This window comes from Sinocyclocheilus grahami, unplaced genomic scaffold (genome assembly GCF_001515645.1).
Source record: "Sinocyclocheilus grahami isolate Dianchi unplaced genomic scaffold, SAMN03320097.WGS_v1.1 scaffold828.1, whole genome shotgun sequence".
NCBI classification, from domain to species: Eukaryota; Metazoa; Chordata; class Actinopteri; order Cypriniformes; family Cyprinidae; genus Sinocyclocheilus; species Sinocyclocheilus grahami.
Window position 1 is genome coordinate 327,296 of NW_015506007.1, and position 18,662 is coordinate 345,957.

An 18,662-nucleotide genomic window follows, 5' to 3' on the forward strand; every position below is an offset into this window, starting at 1 on the left:
AAGCTTTTTTATCCTATGATTTTAATGAATATTCAAATTAGTAAAATTAGTTATATATATATATATATATATATAAAGTTCAGCTTTATTTAAATTAAGGAAAATTATTTTTTTAATTATTTCTTTAAATACCAGGCCAAAATTTGTAGGAGACAAAGTAATAGAGTTTATCGTCAGTCAAATCTCTTTTATAGTTAATTATTTTAATAATAAATTACTTTGTATTTTAATTAAAACAGCAAATCTAGCAAATTTCAGTAATGATTATTGTGGACGTGCTTATTTGTAATTACCTATGTAATAACCTAAGAAATTCATTTTAAAAATATACAGCACAGGTCTGCCTTTTAAAAATCCAATCTCTCATCTCCATACTAGATTGTATTGCTTATGAACCCAGTTCCGCAGTGCTCCTCTTTCAAAGTTCACCTTTGAGTCTGGTGTGCAGGTCCTCTTGGTTGATTTTGGCCGTCTGCTCGTACCAGCGGTGGTGGGCGAGCAGGGCCAGATTGCGGGCGGAAATGGCACTCATCTCCATGGCGCTAGCCGCCCACTCCACAGCGTTGAGGTAGTAGAGGCGATCATGTAGGATGAAGGGAGGCGTCCTGCGGTGCGGCGGGCTGTAGGAGGGGTACGCGAGCCAGCGCTTCTCCGACACAGAGTCCCAGGAAAGGAAGATTTGCTGTAGATTCTTCTGAGAAAGTGGCTGGGAGGAGAAGATCTTCCATACTTTGTGTTGACTGGCAGGGCTGGGGGAGTAACCCTTGGGAATCTTTACCGGGTTCAGAGAGCTCAGGCTGTGGATCTCGGAGGCTTTGTTGTCTAATGTGAGGACATCAGAAACAAAGAAGCGTTCTGGCTTCTCTGTGGTGCCCAGATAGGACACATTGAGCAGGCCGTGGACCAGCGTGGCCACCGTTTGGTGGTAGCGGCCAGGGAAGTGGGTTGGAATGGGTGGAGAAAAGCCTGAGAAGTTGATGTCAGACATGCCCTGGTGGAGAGGTGTGGCAACTACAACTATGTCGTACGTGGAATGGGCGGCACCAGATTCACCAACATAGTTCACTTCGTAGAAATTTGCAGCGGAGCCTGAAAGGGCAACAAAAAAATTTATAAAATATGACAAGACTGTTTGGGGTTGGCAAGAAATCAACTTATTGACCCCAAACTTGTGAACTTTTGTTGGCAATGTACATAATATATAAAAAGATTCTCTATGATGTTCAAAGTGGACTGTACCAGTTTTGGATGGTCTCATCTTCATGGAGATGGCTGTCACACGAGCTGGAACAAGTTCAGCTTTGCTATGGTACAGAAGGCCGGAACAAACCATCTTATTCCCTCCATCCACTGCCCACAATCCTGAGTCTGCTCCTGCTAGTGCAATAGCACCTACAAATACAATATGCCATATTCACACACTTCTGTATCTAATAAATCAGTTCTCCCCAACGGATTTTGTGAAAGGGCCATTTTACACTGGTAGTGATGCAAAACATCATATTTGCAACATCAAATTTGTGATACAAAACTAACTGCAAAAATGCCTGATAAATTATTGCAGCTAATGTTCTCTATGGCATCTGAGGCAATGGCAAATAATAGTGTACACAATTGAGAAAAGGGACAAAAAAATCCTTTTAAAAACTAGTTTAAGACACATCGCAACTTTTTTTATGCTGGTTTAATTCTGAAAAACTTGAATAAAAGTTAAAGTTAATGACTCTAAAATGTCAATTGGTGTAAGTAAAATATAATTACATATTTTCCTCAAATACTTGTGAATGTACATATCTTGATCATTGTTTTTTTTTAATGGTTTTACATTTTTCAAGGTAAAAAGATTTTTTTGGAAATATCATAAATCATTCATTTATAAATATTACGTTTTCTAGGGGTCGCACCACATGACATCTTACAACCTAAACTTATCTTGCCTCGTCATAAAAAGCTTAAATTATCTGATGTTTTAAGAGACTTACTGACACTGACAAACAGTCATAAGTTACTTGCACGGTTGCACCAGATGATTTTGATTTGGCACACACATAAAAAAAAAAAAAATCAAATATTATAAATATACTAGTGCTGTCAAACGATTAATTGCATCCAAAATAAAAGTTTTTGTTTACATAATATATATGTGTATACTGTGTATATTTATTATGTATATATATAAATACAAACACATGCAAGCAAATGTTATGTTTATATGTTAAATATATTTATATATATAAAATATACGAATATGAATATAAATGTATAAAGATGTAAATTTTTCAAAATATATACTGTATATGTGTGTATTTATAAATACATAATAAATATACACAGTACATATAATAAATATATATATATATATATACACACATATAATAAACAAAAACTTTTATTTTGGATGCGATTAATCGTTTGACAGCATTAAAATATACTAATACCAGTTTCATTGCTTATTCGCCCTGAGAAATAAAAATAATAATAAAAATTATGCAAAGCAATTTTTTCCCTACTGGAATGAACTTTAATTCAGAATTAAAAATTCTGCTTTTCATAGAAAAATTATGTTCAAGTCATTGTACAGTGGGGCAAAAAAGTATTTAGTCAGCCACCAATTGTGCAAGTTCTCCCACTTAAAAAGATGAGAGAGGCAACATCATTTGTAATGCGTTTTTAAATAAATTAATAAATTCAGACCCCAAAAAATGAGTGTCATTTCACCGACCTCATAGTGAAGAATTGTCAATATATATAATATAAGCATACCCACAAATCCATTGATTCGGACACTTTGGCCGTAGTTGACTCTTGTGACGGGTGTTACGACGTCATTGAGAAAGACCTGAGAGAAGCCCTCAGCCAGCATGGCCTCCTCCAGCGTCTGATTGACCAGAGTGAGGAAGCCGTCTCCACCCATAGCATGAAGAAGCTTCTCCACGCTGGAGAACGAGTAGCCAAACTGCTGGTACTGATATATCCTACAGAGAGGACAGAAATGGACAATAAAAAGACTTTAATATTAACTGGTTATGTTCAGACTATTCACCACTAGAAAAAAATAATGGCAACAACAGACGAACCTCATAAACTTGTCCAGTATGCCCTCCACCCACATATGCATTCGAATGAAGTTGAAGCCGTATCTCCACAGCATGCGTATGAAGTTCACTATGAACCAGTCGCTCTCTTCAAAGGTCAGCTCCTTCCCATCAAATATCGCCAGTTTAGAAGATACATCAGCACGAGGAGACAGACCTGATCAAAGAATATGACATATGCAAGGTTAAGCCGAAAGTACTATCCAGTTCTGCATTTTAGAGAAGAACATCATAAGGAAAGCTTGAGAGGGAAGTGCATACTGACCAAGTCGGTCCAGAAAGTGCTTCATGTGCAGGTTGAGGGGGTGAATAATGGATCCTCCTGTCTCATACTCATATCCCCCAATGTTTTCAGTGGCCAGACGCCCTCCGACAGTCCCAGCCTCAAACACTTCGATCTTCACTGCCGGTCCAAACTCTTGTCTCAAGAAAAACGCTGCTGCTGTGCCTCCAATACCCCCGCCAATTATTGCTGAAGAAGAAATGCACATTTATCAGATCCCACCAAACACAGCCCTATTATACTTGATACATTCATTTCTAAGGCCTCTACATTTTCAAGAACAGCAAGACTTTTGCACCCAAACTACTACATGGCTTCTGTAATCTGATTGATATTGATTGATATTTTTTTAGCAAGTAAAAGGCCTTTTAGTATCATTCTAAAAACACCCACTTTTAGCTTCATGTTTTATGTGCGTTTTTGCTGGGAAATCTATAAAAAAAAACACTTACTGGAGTGAAGCAATTTAGGTTTACTTCCCTATCCACAAATCATTTTTAGAAATATCATCAAGTTCATATGTGAATATCATGATTCATCAGGCTTTTGAGGAATGTTTATTTGTTTATCTCTCAATCATTATTGTATTGCATTGCTTTATAAGTTTTGCCAACGCAATAAAACACTATAGAGCTTTTTCCTCCAGTATGAACTTTATATTTTCACTATATCATACTATATGAGTCATAAAAGCCTGAAATATTAAATACGATACTCAACACGAAACGCATATGCAACCCTTTTTTCTTTTATATTTTATGTAAAGTTTTAATAAACATTTTTTTAATCAAATTTTCATATTTCATATGTCAGGCTTTACAGGGATTAAAGTCTTACAGAACAAATGAATCATGTTAACTTTACCATACCAATTTTCTTTGGTGCCTCTCTGACTTCAGGTGCAGAGGCAAAACCTCTGCGTCCAACTTGACAAAGCCCAAAGAAGAGGAGAGCCTTCACTGACAAGTGTCTCAGAGCCATTCTAGCGATTCAGTGTTTCACAATATTAACATCTGAAAAACAAATGGCAGGGAAAGATGTAAATGATGCATTTACATGAGATCAGATTTTCACATGTGAAATGTCCTTTGGAAAAAGGTGGCTGTTTGTCCACTATCTAAAAGAAAGGTCAGATTTCTTGCTTTACAAGACAAATCATGCAGCTTGCTACCAGATTCCTATTTTATTATCTGGTCTATAACACGTTAGAGCTGAGAACACCATAAAGATGTTTGCATGGGTGTGAAATACGACTCATTACCAGTGTTGGGGGTAACGCATTACAAGTAACGCAAGTTATGTAATCAGATTACTTTTTTCAAGTAACTAGTAAAGTAACACATTACTTTTTAATTTACAAGAGAATATCTGAGTTACTTTTTCAAATAAGTAACGCAAGTTACTTTTTTTCCCCAATGTATTGATTGACAGCTCTCCTGTCCCCATGTTGAGAGAAATCAGAAGATGTTACTGTAGTTATAAAATAAATATGAATATGCATTAACTCATCTCACTCACTCACAAAAAAAACACAGAATCAGTATTCCTCAAAATGAATAAAAATAATGCAACTCAGAATATGACACAAACCTGCAATAATTAAATGTTAAACAACCCTAATATGCTTTATGTATTTAATTCCATTTTATTAACCAAAGTCTTAGCTTCTGACCTTCGATGATCCAGTTCAACCGTACTAATAAGCACAAATTACTCTAGACAAACATTTGTGTCTTTGTTTATTGCTGAAGTGTGTTGAAATTTCTTCTTCTGCATTCTACTGTACGGGCATAAATGTACTTTCCCTTCAGCCTGAGGCTTATTCATTTCACTTTTGGTGTGAAAAGGCTTTTATATATTTGCCAAAAATATAACTTTTTTATTTTAAAAACAAACAAGCAAGCCCTGCCCAGATTTAAAAAGTAACGCAAAAGTAACGTAACGCATTACTTTCAATAAAAAGTAACTAAGTAACGTCATTAGTTACTTTTTTATGGAGTAACGCAATATTGTAATGCATTACTTTTAAAAGTAACTTTCCCCAACACTGCTCATTACTGCGAAATATTTCCCCTTAAAACTGGTTTAAAAAACGATTCAGCGATTCTTTTACCTTACGACGTGATACGTCATCACGTAGTCCGTGTCATACAAATTAAAACAGTTCTGCCTTTTTATGTTTATTTTGTTTATCGTTGTTTTGTTGTTATTAACACGTTACTGTATGTATTTATTTATGAGTGTTAATAAAAAATATTTTTAAAAAAGCTTTTTGACTCAATGGTCACTTGTTGTCCAACACGAACACCAACGCCTGATATGAAGAATAGCGATTTTCCGGTATTTCTGTTGCATGTATCTGCTGTACATAACATACATGACAAAGCTACTCAATTTTTTTTTACTATGTTTATTACCAGAAATTGAGAGTATTTATACATTAAATTAACCACGATTCATTTTGTGATTCATATTTATTTCCTTAAAACAAATAAGTTTTAGAATTGCGTATTACATTAGAGTATGGTTATTTTAGTATATTAATAATAATTTATTGATTTAAAAATGTTTAAGTCATCCAGCGGCCCCTTGGAAGTTCACTGAGGACACACCGATATAAAGTTGGTTCGACGTTTGAGGTTTGACATTTGTCAGAGATTCAATAGTTCAATACTTCTTTAACGATTTAGCACAAGGACAAGAAACATAACGTGTTATAATTGTTTTCAAATGTAGAAGAGAACACACAATGTGTTTTTTTTTTTTTTTATCTTTCTTAAGGTATCGTAACTGATAGACCTTATAATGTAAAAGTGCAGGATAGGGACCGTCTGCAAAGTGCAAAACGAAGAGCAAAAAGCACAATTATTCCATCTAAATGCTTCATTTGTGAAATGTATAAAAAATACATCTCAAATCTAAGGGCTGTACTTATTACTGGTTCATAAAAGAACATTTAGATGGTGGTTTTATTCACAGAACTATAGGACAACAAAAGTTATTGAAATGGAACGATTGAGAAAAAGCTTGCAAAGCATTACAAAGATTGTGCCGTTTAGGAAGATATTGCACTTGTTTTGACCAAGTTTGACATTCAGAAGTTTAAATAACTTAATTTAGAATGCACACAGTTTGATATGTAAACTTCAAGGGGTGTGTCTTGTTACTTGTTCAAAGAACAATATTTACAGCCATCTTTTACTATCATATGTAAATCAGGATGCATGCTATTGAATTAAATTTGAATCTGTTAACACATTCATTTTTAAAACATACAGTATTCCATCTCAATTTCAAAGGGTGTGTCTTGTTACTGGTTCATAGACGAACATTTAAATGTTGGTTTTATTCACAAAATAACACAGCACGTGATATTGAAATGTCAACGAATACATCAATTAATTTCCTATAAATGTACTCTTCTATCTCAATTTCTAAGGGTGTGTCTTGAACACCGCAAGCACTCATCGGAAATGTAACGCCCCTTACCATAATGAGAAGGGTATAACTGCAGCCTGGAGATCTCCAAATGGGGGCGGGAACTCCAAAACTGGGTGGGAGCTCCAAAATAGGGCGTGGCTTCCTCTCATTGACAGACAAGCACATGACACGCATGCGCAATTTTTTCCCCCAATCCACTTCAGTGCAAACTCCACCCCACAGCTGATTCTAAAGATGTTATTGGTTGTGTCAATTAAAGTGTTGATTTCCTACACTATGCTACAAAAAATGTTAACCCTAACCCCACTCCTGACCCTAACCAGCGAAATTGACTGCACAGCGCTGAATAGCGTGGTAAAGAAAGCTGAAGTTCAGGAGATAAACAGTTAATAAGATTATGCGATATGAGATCGTTCTGTAACTCCCCAACTGGACCTCACCGGACAATGGCACCTTTTTAGTTACACCCAGCGTCACTACCCCCTCCTACCCTGTGAATTTCGAGCCCTGGGACGCCCCGTTGCATAGAACAAAGCGATAGAGTAAAATCGTTCCCCTGCGCTGCGCCGGGACGGCTCGTGGGTGATTCCCGTTTATATCATGAAGCAGATGTTCAAACTATAAAAAGAATTGAAGACAAAATGTGTTTTGGTTTTTAAAAAGCCTTTTCCCAAAAGGTACATCTGGAAAAAGGGGGGTCGTCTTATATTCGGGCCAATACGGTATATCTATTTGGTGAATTTTGAATGTCAATAACGTGACTTCTGCATCTCTTTTGACAATGAAAACAACTGCAAAATGTTCTTTAAGAAGTCTGTAACAAGACCCAGCCTTTGAAACGGAGGTAGAAGATTGTATTTATTTTAAACTAAATTATGTATTGGTTTAACTTTCTATAGTATGTGTTCTATTATAGTTTTGTGGCTTAAACCCCCATCAAAATGTTTGTCTAATCTGTAACAAGACACACCCATTGAAGTTGTGCAATAAAACGGTGTTATAAATGAATTTATTAAAAATTAGATTTTCAAACAAGTCAAAACAACACTCTTTGCCAGCTTTGTCTTAATTGTTGAATTGCAATACCATGTTTTCTATTCTAGTTCTGTGACTAAAACGAATATAAAAATGTTTTTATAAAGACAGTAACAAAAACATGAGGTTAATACAGAAGAGTGTATTCATTTTTAATTGATTTATTTGTTTAAATTTCAATAGTGTGTTTTTTGGTGTCAAACTTCTGTGAAAACAACAAGCATTAAAATGTTCTCACAAGGGCCTGGAATAAGCCTACTGCATAACCACTAAATCATGGAATGATAATGACTTTTAATATTATCTTTCTTTTGTTAATATATTTATTAATAGTAATAATAACCACTATCACATATCTTGATTACAATATTACTTATTTAAATTCAAGTGAGCGTTATAAGTGTTTGTCTTTATATCTTTCAAAGAGCTTGGTGCACTATTTACTCTTGTTTAGTTCGTCGTAAAAAACATTCCGGCCGGAAAACATTCATCGTTTTATGCTTTACGTGTAGTTTGTAGACGGTCCCTAGCTGGCCTACGCGCTAGCTCGGCGCTGCTACAGACTTTATGCGTTTCAACATACAGAGGACGATTAAAACACATTAACTGCGATGTGCGTTCAGCTCTACGTTTTAATGCTTTTCAGATAAGCCATTTTGTATACAATTATACTCCTCCACTAAGAATTTATTGAAGTTTTTCGCGGCTGAATATCTTCACGTCGAACCGACTTTATATCGGCTGAGGACCTCTGAAGTAAAAACATTCAAATATATACATATTGCAATACACTGCAGCTTTTCGACCGTTTTATGATTTAGCTCATAAACATAAAGTTGTTTAGAACTGTACGTTTTCATTTACATCAAACAATAATAAATTAATTGCATCTTTCAGCAGGTTCAACTTTTTTGAACGCAAGCATGAAGAAATCCAGTTGACAATTTCGACGGTCTGATAATGTGAAATGTAATAAAAATGCTAATTTTTAATTAATGGCATTGATAATAACTACTGTAGCCAGAGAGGACAAAGTCTCAAAGCAAAACAAATGAGTTGAGAAGTTAAACGTGTTGCTGTTAAACTAGTCAGACTCGCACACAGACATCGTCAGGCATGTCACGTTCAAATATACGCAGCTGTAAAACAAAAACCCGATGTATCTCACCTGTTTAAAGCTCAGGATGAGAAGTTAAAATAAAGTGTAAAGGTAATAAAGTGCGTGAAATCCCGCAGCCGCAGATTCGTTCTTCGGATGAAGTACGGAAGCGGAAACAGGACGCACTCCGCGGCGGAAGTGGCGTGGAGGAGGTCACCTTACTGAAGAATTGTTGAATTGCAGGATTTTGGTTTCATTTCAAGTTGATACATTTGAACGTTTTAGTAAGGATTTCCAGGCTTTGTTAGTAAAATGTGTTGGTTTTGAGTTCATGGCTTTATAGAGTCGCTGGTTGAAGTAGTAGCTTTCTAACTAACGTTTACTGAAAGCAAAAGCAGTTGATGTGAGCTCAGGATGGCAGAAGCGCAGCAGGCTCGCGTGCAGAAGGCAGTGGAGGAGATGGTTCAGAGTCTGGAGAAAGAGCACATCCGGAAGATGCAGGTATTCCTCCTAATACAGAAGTCCCAGATCTAGATACTACCCAGTGCTGGATATCTGTGATGAACACTGCTGCTCTTTGTCTGTTTTGAATAAATGCTGTTCTTTTGAACTTTCTGCCCATCAAAGAACCCTGGAATAAATGTAACAATGCTTCCACAAACACACAATAGCCATACTAATATTACAGCAGATCAGCATATCAGAATGATTTCTGAAGGATCGTGAGACACTGAAGACTGGAGCAATGATGCTGAAGATTCAGATTTGCATCACTGGAATAAATTACATTTTTAAATGTATTCAAATAGAAACATTATTTTAAATTGAAATAATAGTTCACAATATTGCCGTTTCATCAAATAAGCTCAGTCTTGGTAAGGTGAACATAAGACACTTCTTTCAAAAACAAAAAAATCGTACAGACCCCACACTGTAATGGCAGTCTATAATTGTAGTTAATATAGTTAATTTATACTAATTAATTATATAATATTTGATGAATTGCTTAATGATTCATTTGCATTTTTAAATAGTAATTTTTTGTTACATGTAGTCTCTTAATATGAAGTCTTAAAACTGCCTGTAACTAATATTTAGACAAGAATTGGAGAAAAAAAGTTGTTTTGGCAAAGTTTAAATAATTGTATGTATAGCATGTTACACTATAGAACATTGCTGTCAATATTTGACATGTCAGGTCAAGTCAAGTCAAGTCACCTTTATTTATACAGCGCTTTTAACAATACAGATTGTGACAAAGCAACTGAACAGCATTAATTAGGAAAATAGTGTCAATAATGCAAAATGACAATAGTAAACACTCATTTTTCAGTTAAAGACAGTCAGGTCAGCTTCTGGTAATTATAGTAACTGCAGTAACTATTTATTTATTATATTGACTTAAGGTTGATTAAGTAATGGCTTATGACGCTCTTTCGATCTTCAGGGGCGCATGTTCCGCTGCAGCGCAGAGTGTTGTGAGAATCCCGGCCACTCCATGAACCAGCTGCACCAGTGTATCGACCGCTGCCACGCACCGCTGGCTAAAGCTCAAGGACTGGTCACCAGTGAACTCCAGCAGTTTCAGGTCAGTCGACTTCTGTCAGCCATCTTTCACTTTTAGTCTTATAGCTGGAATAATGTCATATAGACTAACCATTTATTCATCGATGACAGGATCGTCTCACGAGGTGTACAATGCACTGTAACGACAAGGCCAAGGATCTGTTTGACTCCGGGGCGAAGGAGCCTGCTGTGCGGGCGCTGATGGACAGCTGTGTGAGCAGCTGTGTGGACGAACACCTGAGCCTGCTGCCCAGCATGACTCGCAGACTGAAGGACAGCCTGAACTCAATAGCTCAGTGAAGCTCGGACTGTAGGAAATGACTCTTGTGGACTCGTGAGTCTACTTGATGGAAGATTGTGATTGCCATCACCTGATTGTGACTTGGTGAATGGCATGTGCTGATTTCTGTGTCCATATTGTTTGTGGTTTTTGTACAGACAATAAATGTGATCAAACCAACTTGCAGCCTGTTGAATGACAGAGGGAGGGAAACATTATGTAATCTAGCAAAACTATTAGGGTCAATCCCTTGACAACTGTCAAGAAATGTCCAGGACATTTCACCACTAAATAAATAAAAAAAAGAATATATACCTTATAATATGTAAGAATATATTACTTTAAAAGAATATATACCTGGCTTAACATATACCTAAAATAAATGTATATACAGGCGCATCTAAAAAAAATTAGAACATCGTGAAAAAGTTCTTTTTTTGTAACTTATTTCAAAAAGCGAAACTTTCATATATTCTAGATTCATTACGTGTAAAGTAAAGCATTTCACAAGTTTTTTTGTTTGTTTTAAAGATCAGTGTGCACTTTAAGCCCATATTCATTATATAACCAACTTGAATATGTTTTGGTCAGCAGCTAAAATAATTAAAATTGTGCCTACGTACATATACATATTATATGTGTATTTGTGTATATAGAAAATCATTCTGTTCAAGGTTTTATTACTGATGTTTTTCACACTGTAGTTTCAAAAAGTGAACGCAATTTCTTCTGTCAGTGCTGTTTTAATGAACATATTTATTTCATATGACGCTTTGGTCCAACAATATTTACTTTTAACCAAAACCACATTGTGTATAAATAGTGAAAATTGTTTGCTTCATTGGACACCTGTGGAAGTCACTTAAAATGCCCTGTTGGTAAACCAACACATGCCTGTTAACCTTTCACTGCTCATACATCGGCATGCATTGACAAATAATGACAACATGTATCACATTAGCACCAATTTCAAAACAAATACAAAACCGATGTTCAGTCTTTTTTTGTAAAACAAAAAATAAGAATGACTGACAAATTAATAACCAGCCTAACAAGTTTATAATACAACTTCTAAAAAACACAAAAAGAGTCAAATGAAGTTCACGACCAAGAGCACTTACTCTTAGCTCTGATGCTGATATATAGCAAATTATTTAAAAAGCACCTGACTATTTACAAATTAAGCATACAAATAAAATGACTGCAATAATATACATGAAGATAACAAACTGTAAATCATAAGAAGGCTGGACTGGTGGCTGATGGAGGTTTTGTGGTGTGTGGCGTCACGACACACTGCGGGCGCTGTTCTCCGGCTCCGGGGTGTCACCTCTCCTCTCACTGGACGGGGAAGTGTAGAGGAAGTTACAGCACACACACAGAGGAAAAGACAAGAGCCGGCTGTCCAGATTCATCACCACGTATTCCTGTGATCGTAACACAATGAAGTAGTTCAGTCAAGTCAAGCCTTGAAGTAACTGGAGATAAAATGATTTAATATTTAACATTAAGACAGAATACCTGGTCCTTTTCGAGGGTAACAAGCTGGTAGCCAGTTGACCGGCTGCAAACCACTTTTCCACTGTTATCAAATGAAGCAAGGCGCAATCTGAAAAAATAAAAAGTAATTTTAAAATAATTTTAAATAACAAATTAAAAATAATCACTTAAAAGTATATACGTAATATATTTATAAATATTATTTAATATACATTTTATTCAAGGCAAGAGACACTACAGTCTAAACTATAGTTTTTTCATGCATTGGTCAATTTTGAGATTTTAGGCTATTTTTTGCTTTCATAACATGTCTTCTTTCAGGCTAGCAGAGAGAAAACATACAAAATACACATTTGTTTATTTTATTACATTTGATCCATTTGCAGCTGAAGGTTTTACTTACAATACATATCTTTAAAGACCATTTTCTCAGTTTTTTTCCTCCTCCACTGAGCCAGAAATATCCAATTCAGTAACACTTACACTCAACAAACTTTACGGTTTTATTCCTGTCTATATTCATATATCATTTGTCTGAATATATAACATTTTTCCCTAAAAATATGGTGGCAAATCATCTTTTACTGGCAGTTGACAGGACTTTCTGATTTATGAAGTGATTAAAACATATCAAAGTCACAGCTGTAAAACTCCTTCAACTCTAATATGTAAAGAAAGAAAGAAAGATCATTTTTTACCTGGCTTTATCCTATGTTCAGATTTCTGTTTTTAAAATATATGCAGTTTAGTGCATTTTAATTATTCAATGCTTCTTTTGCATATTTAAACATAACAGTTCAACTATAATACAAAATGTAATTTCTTAATGTACTGTGATAAACTAGGAAAGTATGGTGTTATCTGTTAATTAAATATTTTAATTATAAAGTAATAAAAAATTAATAAATGTATTCATTTGTATTCATTATTAAAATCATATAAAATAATATTTTACAAATTAATAATATATCTTGTACTTGTATTACTAAGAAACATATATGTCCAATATATATACAAAAACAAAATATTATTATGATTTATATTTTATACAGACTGTATGTTATATTACAATTATATTATTCCTTCCTCCATAATATAATACAATATGTAATGTAATGCAATATAATATAATATAATACGAGGTGTAACAGCTCACCGGTACGCAAGGTGGCGTCGTGGCTGTAAGCTGACAGCGCCTCCACATGGCTGACTGAGGGTGTTTCTCTTAAAGATGATGAAACGATTCGTATAGGTAACCAGCAGGTCAAAGCCATAATTGAACCCCGTCCATCGCCAACAGTACTGTAGAGACAACGACAAATATATACATTCCACTCTAAACTAGCAAAAAACACAACATATTTAAAATGATAGTTCACCCAAATATGAAAATTCTGTAATTAAAGGCACAATATGTCATTTTCGCCGCTAGAGGGCGCGTATTCAAAATAAACAAAGAGGCAAAGGCATAGTTTGATGACGCCGTGACGGGACTCAGAAATCATGTTCATGGATGAACTAATGATTTATTAGCGTAGTAGTATGAAGCAGGGTGAGACTGAAAGCCGTCGAAGCGAAACGAGGCCGCTGAACGAGCGCGACACACGGCTCGAAAGCAGCGGAGCTTTTATTATGCCACAGTCGACCGCTTCTGCTCTTTCCGGTCGTGTGTATGTGGGGTAAAGCAGCCTGTTTTATCATACTAGATACATTTGAAAGTTCTGTTATAATGCTACTCTGAGGCGATTTCTCCCCTTCCGACAATCCTAGGTAATGTCCCGATTATCTTGGTGGTTCTAAAGATTATCTCATCAGATTTTCCTGTGGTGTGAGGTGTGTTAAGAGTGACTGAATCTGCTCAGAAAAACATCGGAGGCGCCCCGATCGCAAATCGTAAATATTCAACATGTTGAAAAAATTATGACTTTATTCAACAATTCGTCTCCTCCGTGTCACCCTATAACGCCATTTTGAGGAGTATCACATACGTAAACAACGTATGCAACTTATGTACGCGGATACATTGTTTACGTTCAGATCAAACAGCTTGTCCCCGTACATACGTTGTTTACATATGTGATACTCTCCAAAATGGCGTTATAGAGTGACACGGAGGAGACGAATTGTTGAATAAAGTCGTTATTTTTGTTTTCTTTGCGCACAAAAAGTATTCTCGTAGCTTCGTAAAGTTACGGTTGAACCACTGATGTAACATGGATTATTTTAACGATGTCCTTGCTATGTTTCTTAGCCTTGATCGTATTAGGACCCTTGCTGTCTACGGAGGGTCAGAGAGCTCTCGGAATTCATCAAAAATATCTTCATTTGTGTTCCGAAGAAGAACGAAGGTCTTACGGGTTTGGAACGACATGAGGGTGAGTAATTAATGACAGAATTTTCATTTTTGGGTGAACTATCCCTTCAATAGCAAGAATCCAACTCACATCTCCATCTTTGGTCAGTTTTCGGCCACAACGCATGCTGTTCAGCTCAAACGCATCTTTATTGGCCTCTTGTGGTCTGTAACAATCATATTCACTTATTTGCAATTCACACCACATGTTTAATGTTTAGCAGTGACGATGTTTGGGCCGTTCTCTCACCCGTTATCATTATCGTGTTCTGTCCTCAGCATAGAAAACCACTGCTGTTTGTACACAGCGCTCAGCCACTCTGATAACAACACAAGAGGAAGTGGAGTTCATATCCGCCCCACTAATCTCAGACAACAATGGACCATCTGAGGACTATCTGATGCATACTGCACACAAAACCAGCTAAATCTTTCTCAGAAATCTTTAATCTGACTGGAGTCCGAGTGCACTAGGAAAGTCTCACCGGGGGGTAGGATGTTGTCCCGTTCCAGCATGCGGGCCGAGGCCAGGTCATTGATGATGTACTGCAGGCGGATGTGTCTGAAAACAGGGACGAATGGCATCCCGTCATCAGTGTTCAGAAACGGCTCCTCTTCTCCAGCCTCTGTGTGTGAGTGTGGCAGTTAGGGGAAGGTTATATAAATGCACTTATGTATTTCTATGAGTGCAACGTACCACTTCTTCTTTTACACAGCCAGGCGTCTGCATCGAGCAGAAGTTGTTTGATAGGCCCATCCCAGGACGGATTAAGCTGTAAGAACATCCACTGAAAAAAAAAAAAAAAAAGTCAAAAGAGAGAGAGCAGTGATGTAGTTTCAGCACACCCCTAAATCACCAAATGTAACCCTGTAAAACCAGGACATACTAAATAATAGAACATTGAACTATAAATACATAAAAAATATGTTTTGCATATAGTGCTGTCAAACGATGAATCGTATCTAAAATAAAAGATTTTGTTTACATAATATATGTATGTGTAATGTGCATATTTATTATGAATATATAAATATGCACACATACAGTATATAATTTGGAAATATTTACATGCATAAACATAACATATTTTTCTTAAATATATACATGCATGCATGTGTTTGTATTTATAGATACATAATAAATATACACAGCACACACACATATATTATGTAAACAAAAACTTTTATTTTGGATGCGATTAATTGTTTGACAGCACTATTTGCATAATATGTTATATTTGGCCAATTATAGTAATTGACAGGGCACAAAAAAAAAAGTGTATTTATCATTGTATTTACAATCTTTGAAACACTGTTCATTTTGTTGTTCATAAAATAATCTTTACATTTTGCTCTGTGGTATTTAAAAATGCCAAAAAATTTGGTTATAAAACAAAATAAAAATATTATTACAATTTTGAAATATAAATGTATAATATATATACTAATATATAAATAATATTATTATAGAAAATACATAAATAAATAGCAAAAACACTGTTACAGTCAAAACCAATAAAATGTTAATACTCAGAGCAGGTTACACATATATAAAAATATATGTTTGTATTGTAAAAATATATACATTAAATTAAACATTTCATTTAAAGATAGCATTTACATTTTAAGATATATATTTAGAATAGGAACCATACCCTTTAATCAATTAAATGAAATTAATTTAAATTTTTCATTTTAAAATATGTTTTAAAAAATCCTTTTAATTTAATTAAAATGATTAAATGATTTGATAATCATTTTTATTGAGGTGGGCGTAATGCATCATAAAATCCATTACAAAGAAATAAATATACCTGAAATGTCTGTTATATAGTATTAATTACATTTTTTTATATATATTTTTTTTAAATGTATGAAATATTAAGTAAGTGTGAGTTGCTTGAATCCACTAAATATAAACTTTAAAATATAACTATATAAAAGTAATTCCTTTATCAAAATAATGAAGAAAAACATAAATGGACTTTTAATTTATTAAATAAATGTATTGCATTTGACAATTTTTCTTAATATTATTTGATTAAATAAATGTAATATTAAATACATTCATTTAAATTCTTAAAATGCTTCCAAAAGATCACAGATTATCCATTAAGTGGCAATAAACATGAAGCAGATCATATACAAAATCTTTTAGATTGCGCCTGTAATATAAAATGCTATGATGATATAGGATCAAGGTCACCTACCTTTTTCATTGCCGTGTAGACGTCCATTTCCACTTGCATTACGAACAGATCAGAAGACTGAATGAGCTGTTCCATCATTTCCGCCCTACACGCAGACCAAACATAAGCACTAAAACCTTCAGATGAGGTCAGACACAGACACATAGAGTAAGACTGTACCCGAGCTCCTTCATTAGGTCCACATTCTGATGTGTCATCAGGTTATTGAGGAGCCACTCTAAACACCTGCAATGCACAGAGAGCATGCAACATGTTTATTATGCTGCAGATGTGTCAGAGAATAACCAGACAAGACTACTGACTTCTTCATGACGGAATCCAAGCCGTACATGGTGGCTGAGTTATAATAGCTGCACACGGTCTTCACATTCACATTCTCCTTCATGGTCTCTCCACACTGCTGGATCAGTCCATCCTGGGAAAGACAAAGAGCAGGTTATTAAAGGATGATGCTAGAAAGGTGATTACAGAGGTAATATCATTCATTAAAAAAACAAGTCGATTTTTATATTTTCAACACAAAAACGCGAGTGTAGCGGGTAAAAATGTAGTGGGTAGCTATCAAGGTGTTGCTATATGGTTGCCAAGGTGTTGCTAGATGATTTGATTGGCTGTGTATTTATTGTTTTTCATTCCAGAAGTTCAGATTTCTATTTGCCCTTGCATTTGAACTGATCAAAACACAAAAACTTTTCATTTAAAATGTATAAAATGTTTAAATATTTAAATCTGTCATTGTACCTTTCTAAAGTTAAACGTATAATTTTTTTACAAATGTATAATTTAACATTTACAGCTACAAATTTAACTTTACTATAAGTTACTATTACTATAAATGAATTATTAATTTCTGTGATGCAAAGCTGAACTTTCAATTCCTCTAGTCTTCAGTGTCACATGATCCTACAGAAATCATTCGGATAGGATTTGCTGCTTATAAAACATTTATTATTAATCAATGTTGAAAACGTCATATTTTTGTGGAAACAGTGATTTTGCTTTTCAGGATTATTTGATGAAGAGTAGGTTCAAAAACACAGAACAGTATTTATTTGTAGCATTATAAATGCCTTTACTGCCACTTTCGTTGAAATAAAAAAAAAATCTCCTGACCCAACTCTTTTGAATAGTTGTACTTTAACTGAAATTAAACAGTTATCATAATCAACAGGCAATAAAGGCAAAATATACAGATTTGTAATGTTTAACCCAACCATACCGATACGACTATTAGTAAGTAATTCTTGAAATTTCTAGCCAGTTTGATCATTTTATGTAGCTAACAAGTTGACAAGAAGAATTCACAAACATTTTCTGGTTTGCAATCCATAAAAATCCATGCACGTGATCATAAAAAGGTAAGACATATTGTTGGCTCAAAAGGGGAAAGGAAAAAGGCTATAGTTGCATTACAGAGTAATTGTATGTCTTTAAGGAATCAGATGGTAATGATGTTGTTTTTAACACTGGACATTCTCACCAACTGAAGCATACAAGCAGCAGCGAGAATATTAACAACTCGACTTGGTTTGATCAACACGTCATCCCTGTAGAGTGACCAGGACATACTAAATAATAGAACATTGAACTATAAATACATAAAAAATATGTTTTGCATATAGTGCTGTCAAACGATGAATCGTATCTAAAATAAAAGATTTTGTTTACATAATATATGTATGTGTAATGTGCATATTTATTATGAATATATAAATATGCACACATACAGTATATAATTTGGAAATATTTACATGCATAAACATAACATATTTTTCTTAAATATATACATGCATGTGTTTG

General features: G+C 34.8%; 3 protein-coding genes across 3 annotated transcripts in view; 1 reads left to right on the top strand and 2 right to left on the bottom strand.

The window, feature by feature from the left end:
- Nucleotides 1–238: 238 nt before the first annotated feature.
- On the bottom strand, nucleotides 239–9,115 carry LOC107562568 (prenylcysteine oxidase-like). The gene is made up of 7 exons (XM_016247220.1): nucleotides 9,023–9,115; nucleotides 4,248–4,391; nucleotides 3,361–3,567; nucleotides 3,078–3,252; nucleotides 2,764–2,975; nucleotides 1,240–1,392; nucleotides 239–1,089 (listed from the first exon to the last, which is right to left on the bottom strand). Exons 2-7 carry the CDS (start codon nucleotides 4,357–4,359, stop codon nucleotides 419–421), a joined length of 1,530 nt encoding a protein of 509 aa, XP_016102706.1. The 5' UTR covers nucleotides 4,360–4,391; nucleotides 9,023–9,115; the 3' UTR covers nucleotides 239–418.
- On the top strand, nucleotides 9,090–10,975 carry LOC107562571 (protein FAM136A-like). The gene is made up of 4 exons (XM_016247222.1): nucleotides 9,090–9,165; nucleotides 9,349–9,454; nucleotides 10,401–10,541; nucleotides 10,631–10,975. Exons 2-4 carry the CDS (start codon nucleotides 9,368–9,370, stop codon nucleotides 10,817–10,819), a joined length of 417 nt encoding a protein of 138 aa, XP_016102708.1. The 5' UTR covers nucleotides 9,090–9,165; nucleotides 9,349–9,367; the 3' UTR covers nucleotides 10,820–10,975.
- Nucleotides 10,976–11,425: 450 nt separating this feature from the next.
- Nucleotides 11,426–18,662, bottom strand: part of LOC107562572 (germ cell-less protein-like 1) — a 12,307-nt gene continuing 5,070 nt past the window's right edge. Inside the window, exons 9-15 of the mRNA XM_016247223.1 lie at nucleotides 15,350–15,440; nucleotides 15,138–15,278; nucleotides 14,903–14,972; nucleotides 14,744–14,819; nucleotides 13,456–13,601; nucleotides 12,321–12,408; nucleotides 11,426–12,226 (exon numbers count right to left, since the gene is read on the bottom strand). Of these exons, the coding sequence (XP_016102709.1) occupies nucleotides 12,086–12,226; nucleotides 12,321–12,408; nucleotides 13,456–13,601; nucleotides 14,744–14,819; nucleotides 14,903–14,972; nucleotides 15,138–15,278; nucleotides 15,350–15,440 (753 nt within the window). The 3' untranslated portion in view covers nucleotides 11,426–12,085. The remainder of the gene's footprint in view (nucleotides 12,227–12,320; nucleotides 12,409–13,455; nucleotides 13,602–14,743; nucleotides 14,820–14,902; nucleotides 14,973–15,137; nucleotides 15,279–15,349; nucleotides 15,441–18,662) is intronic.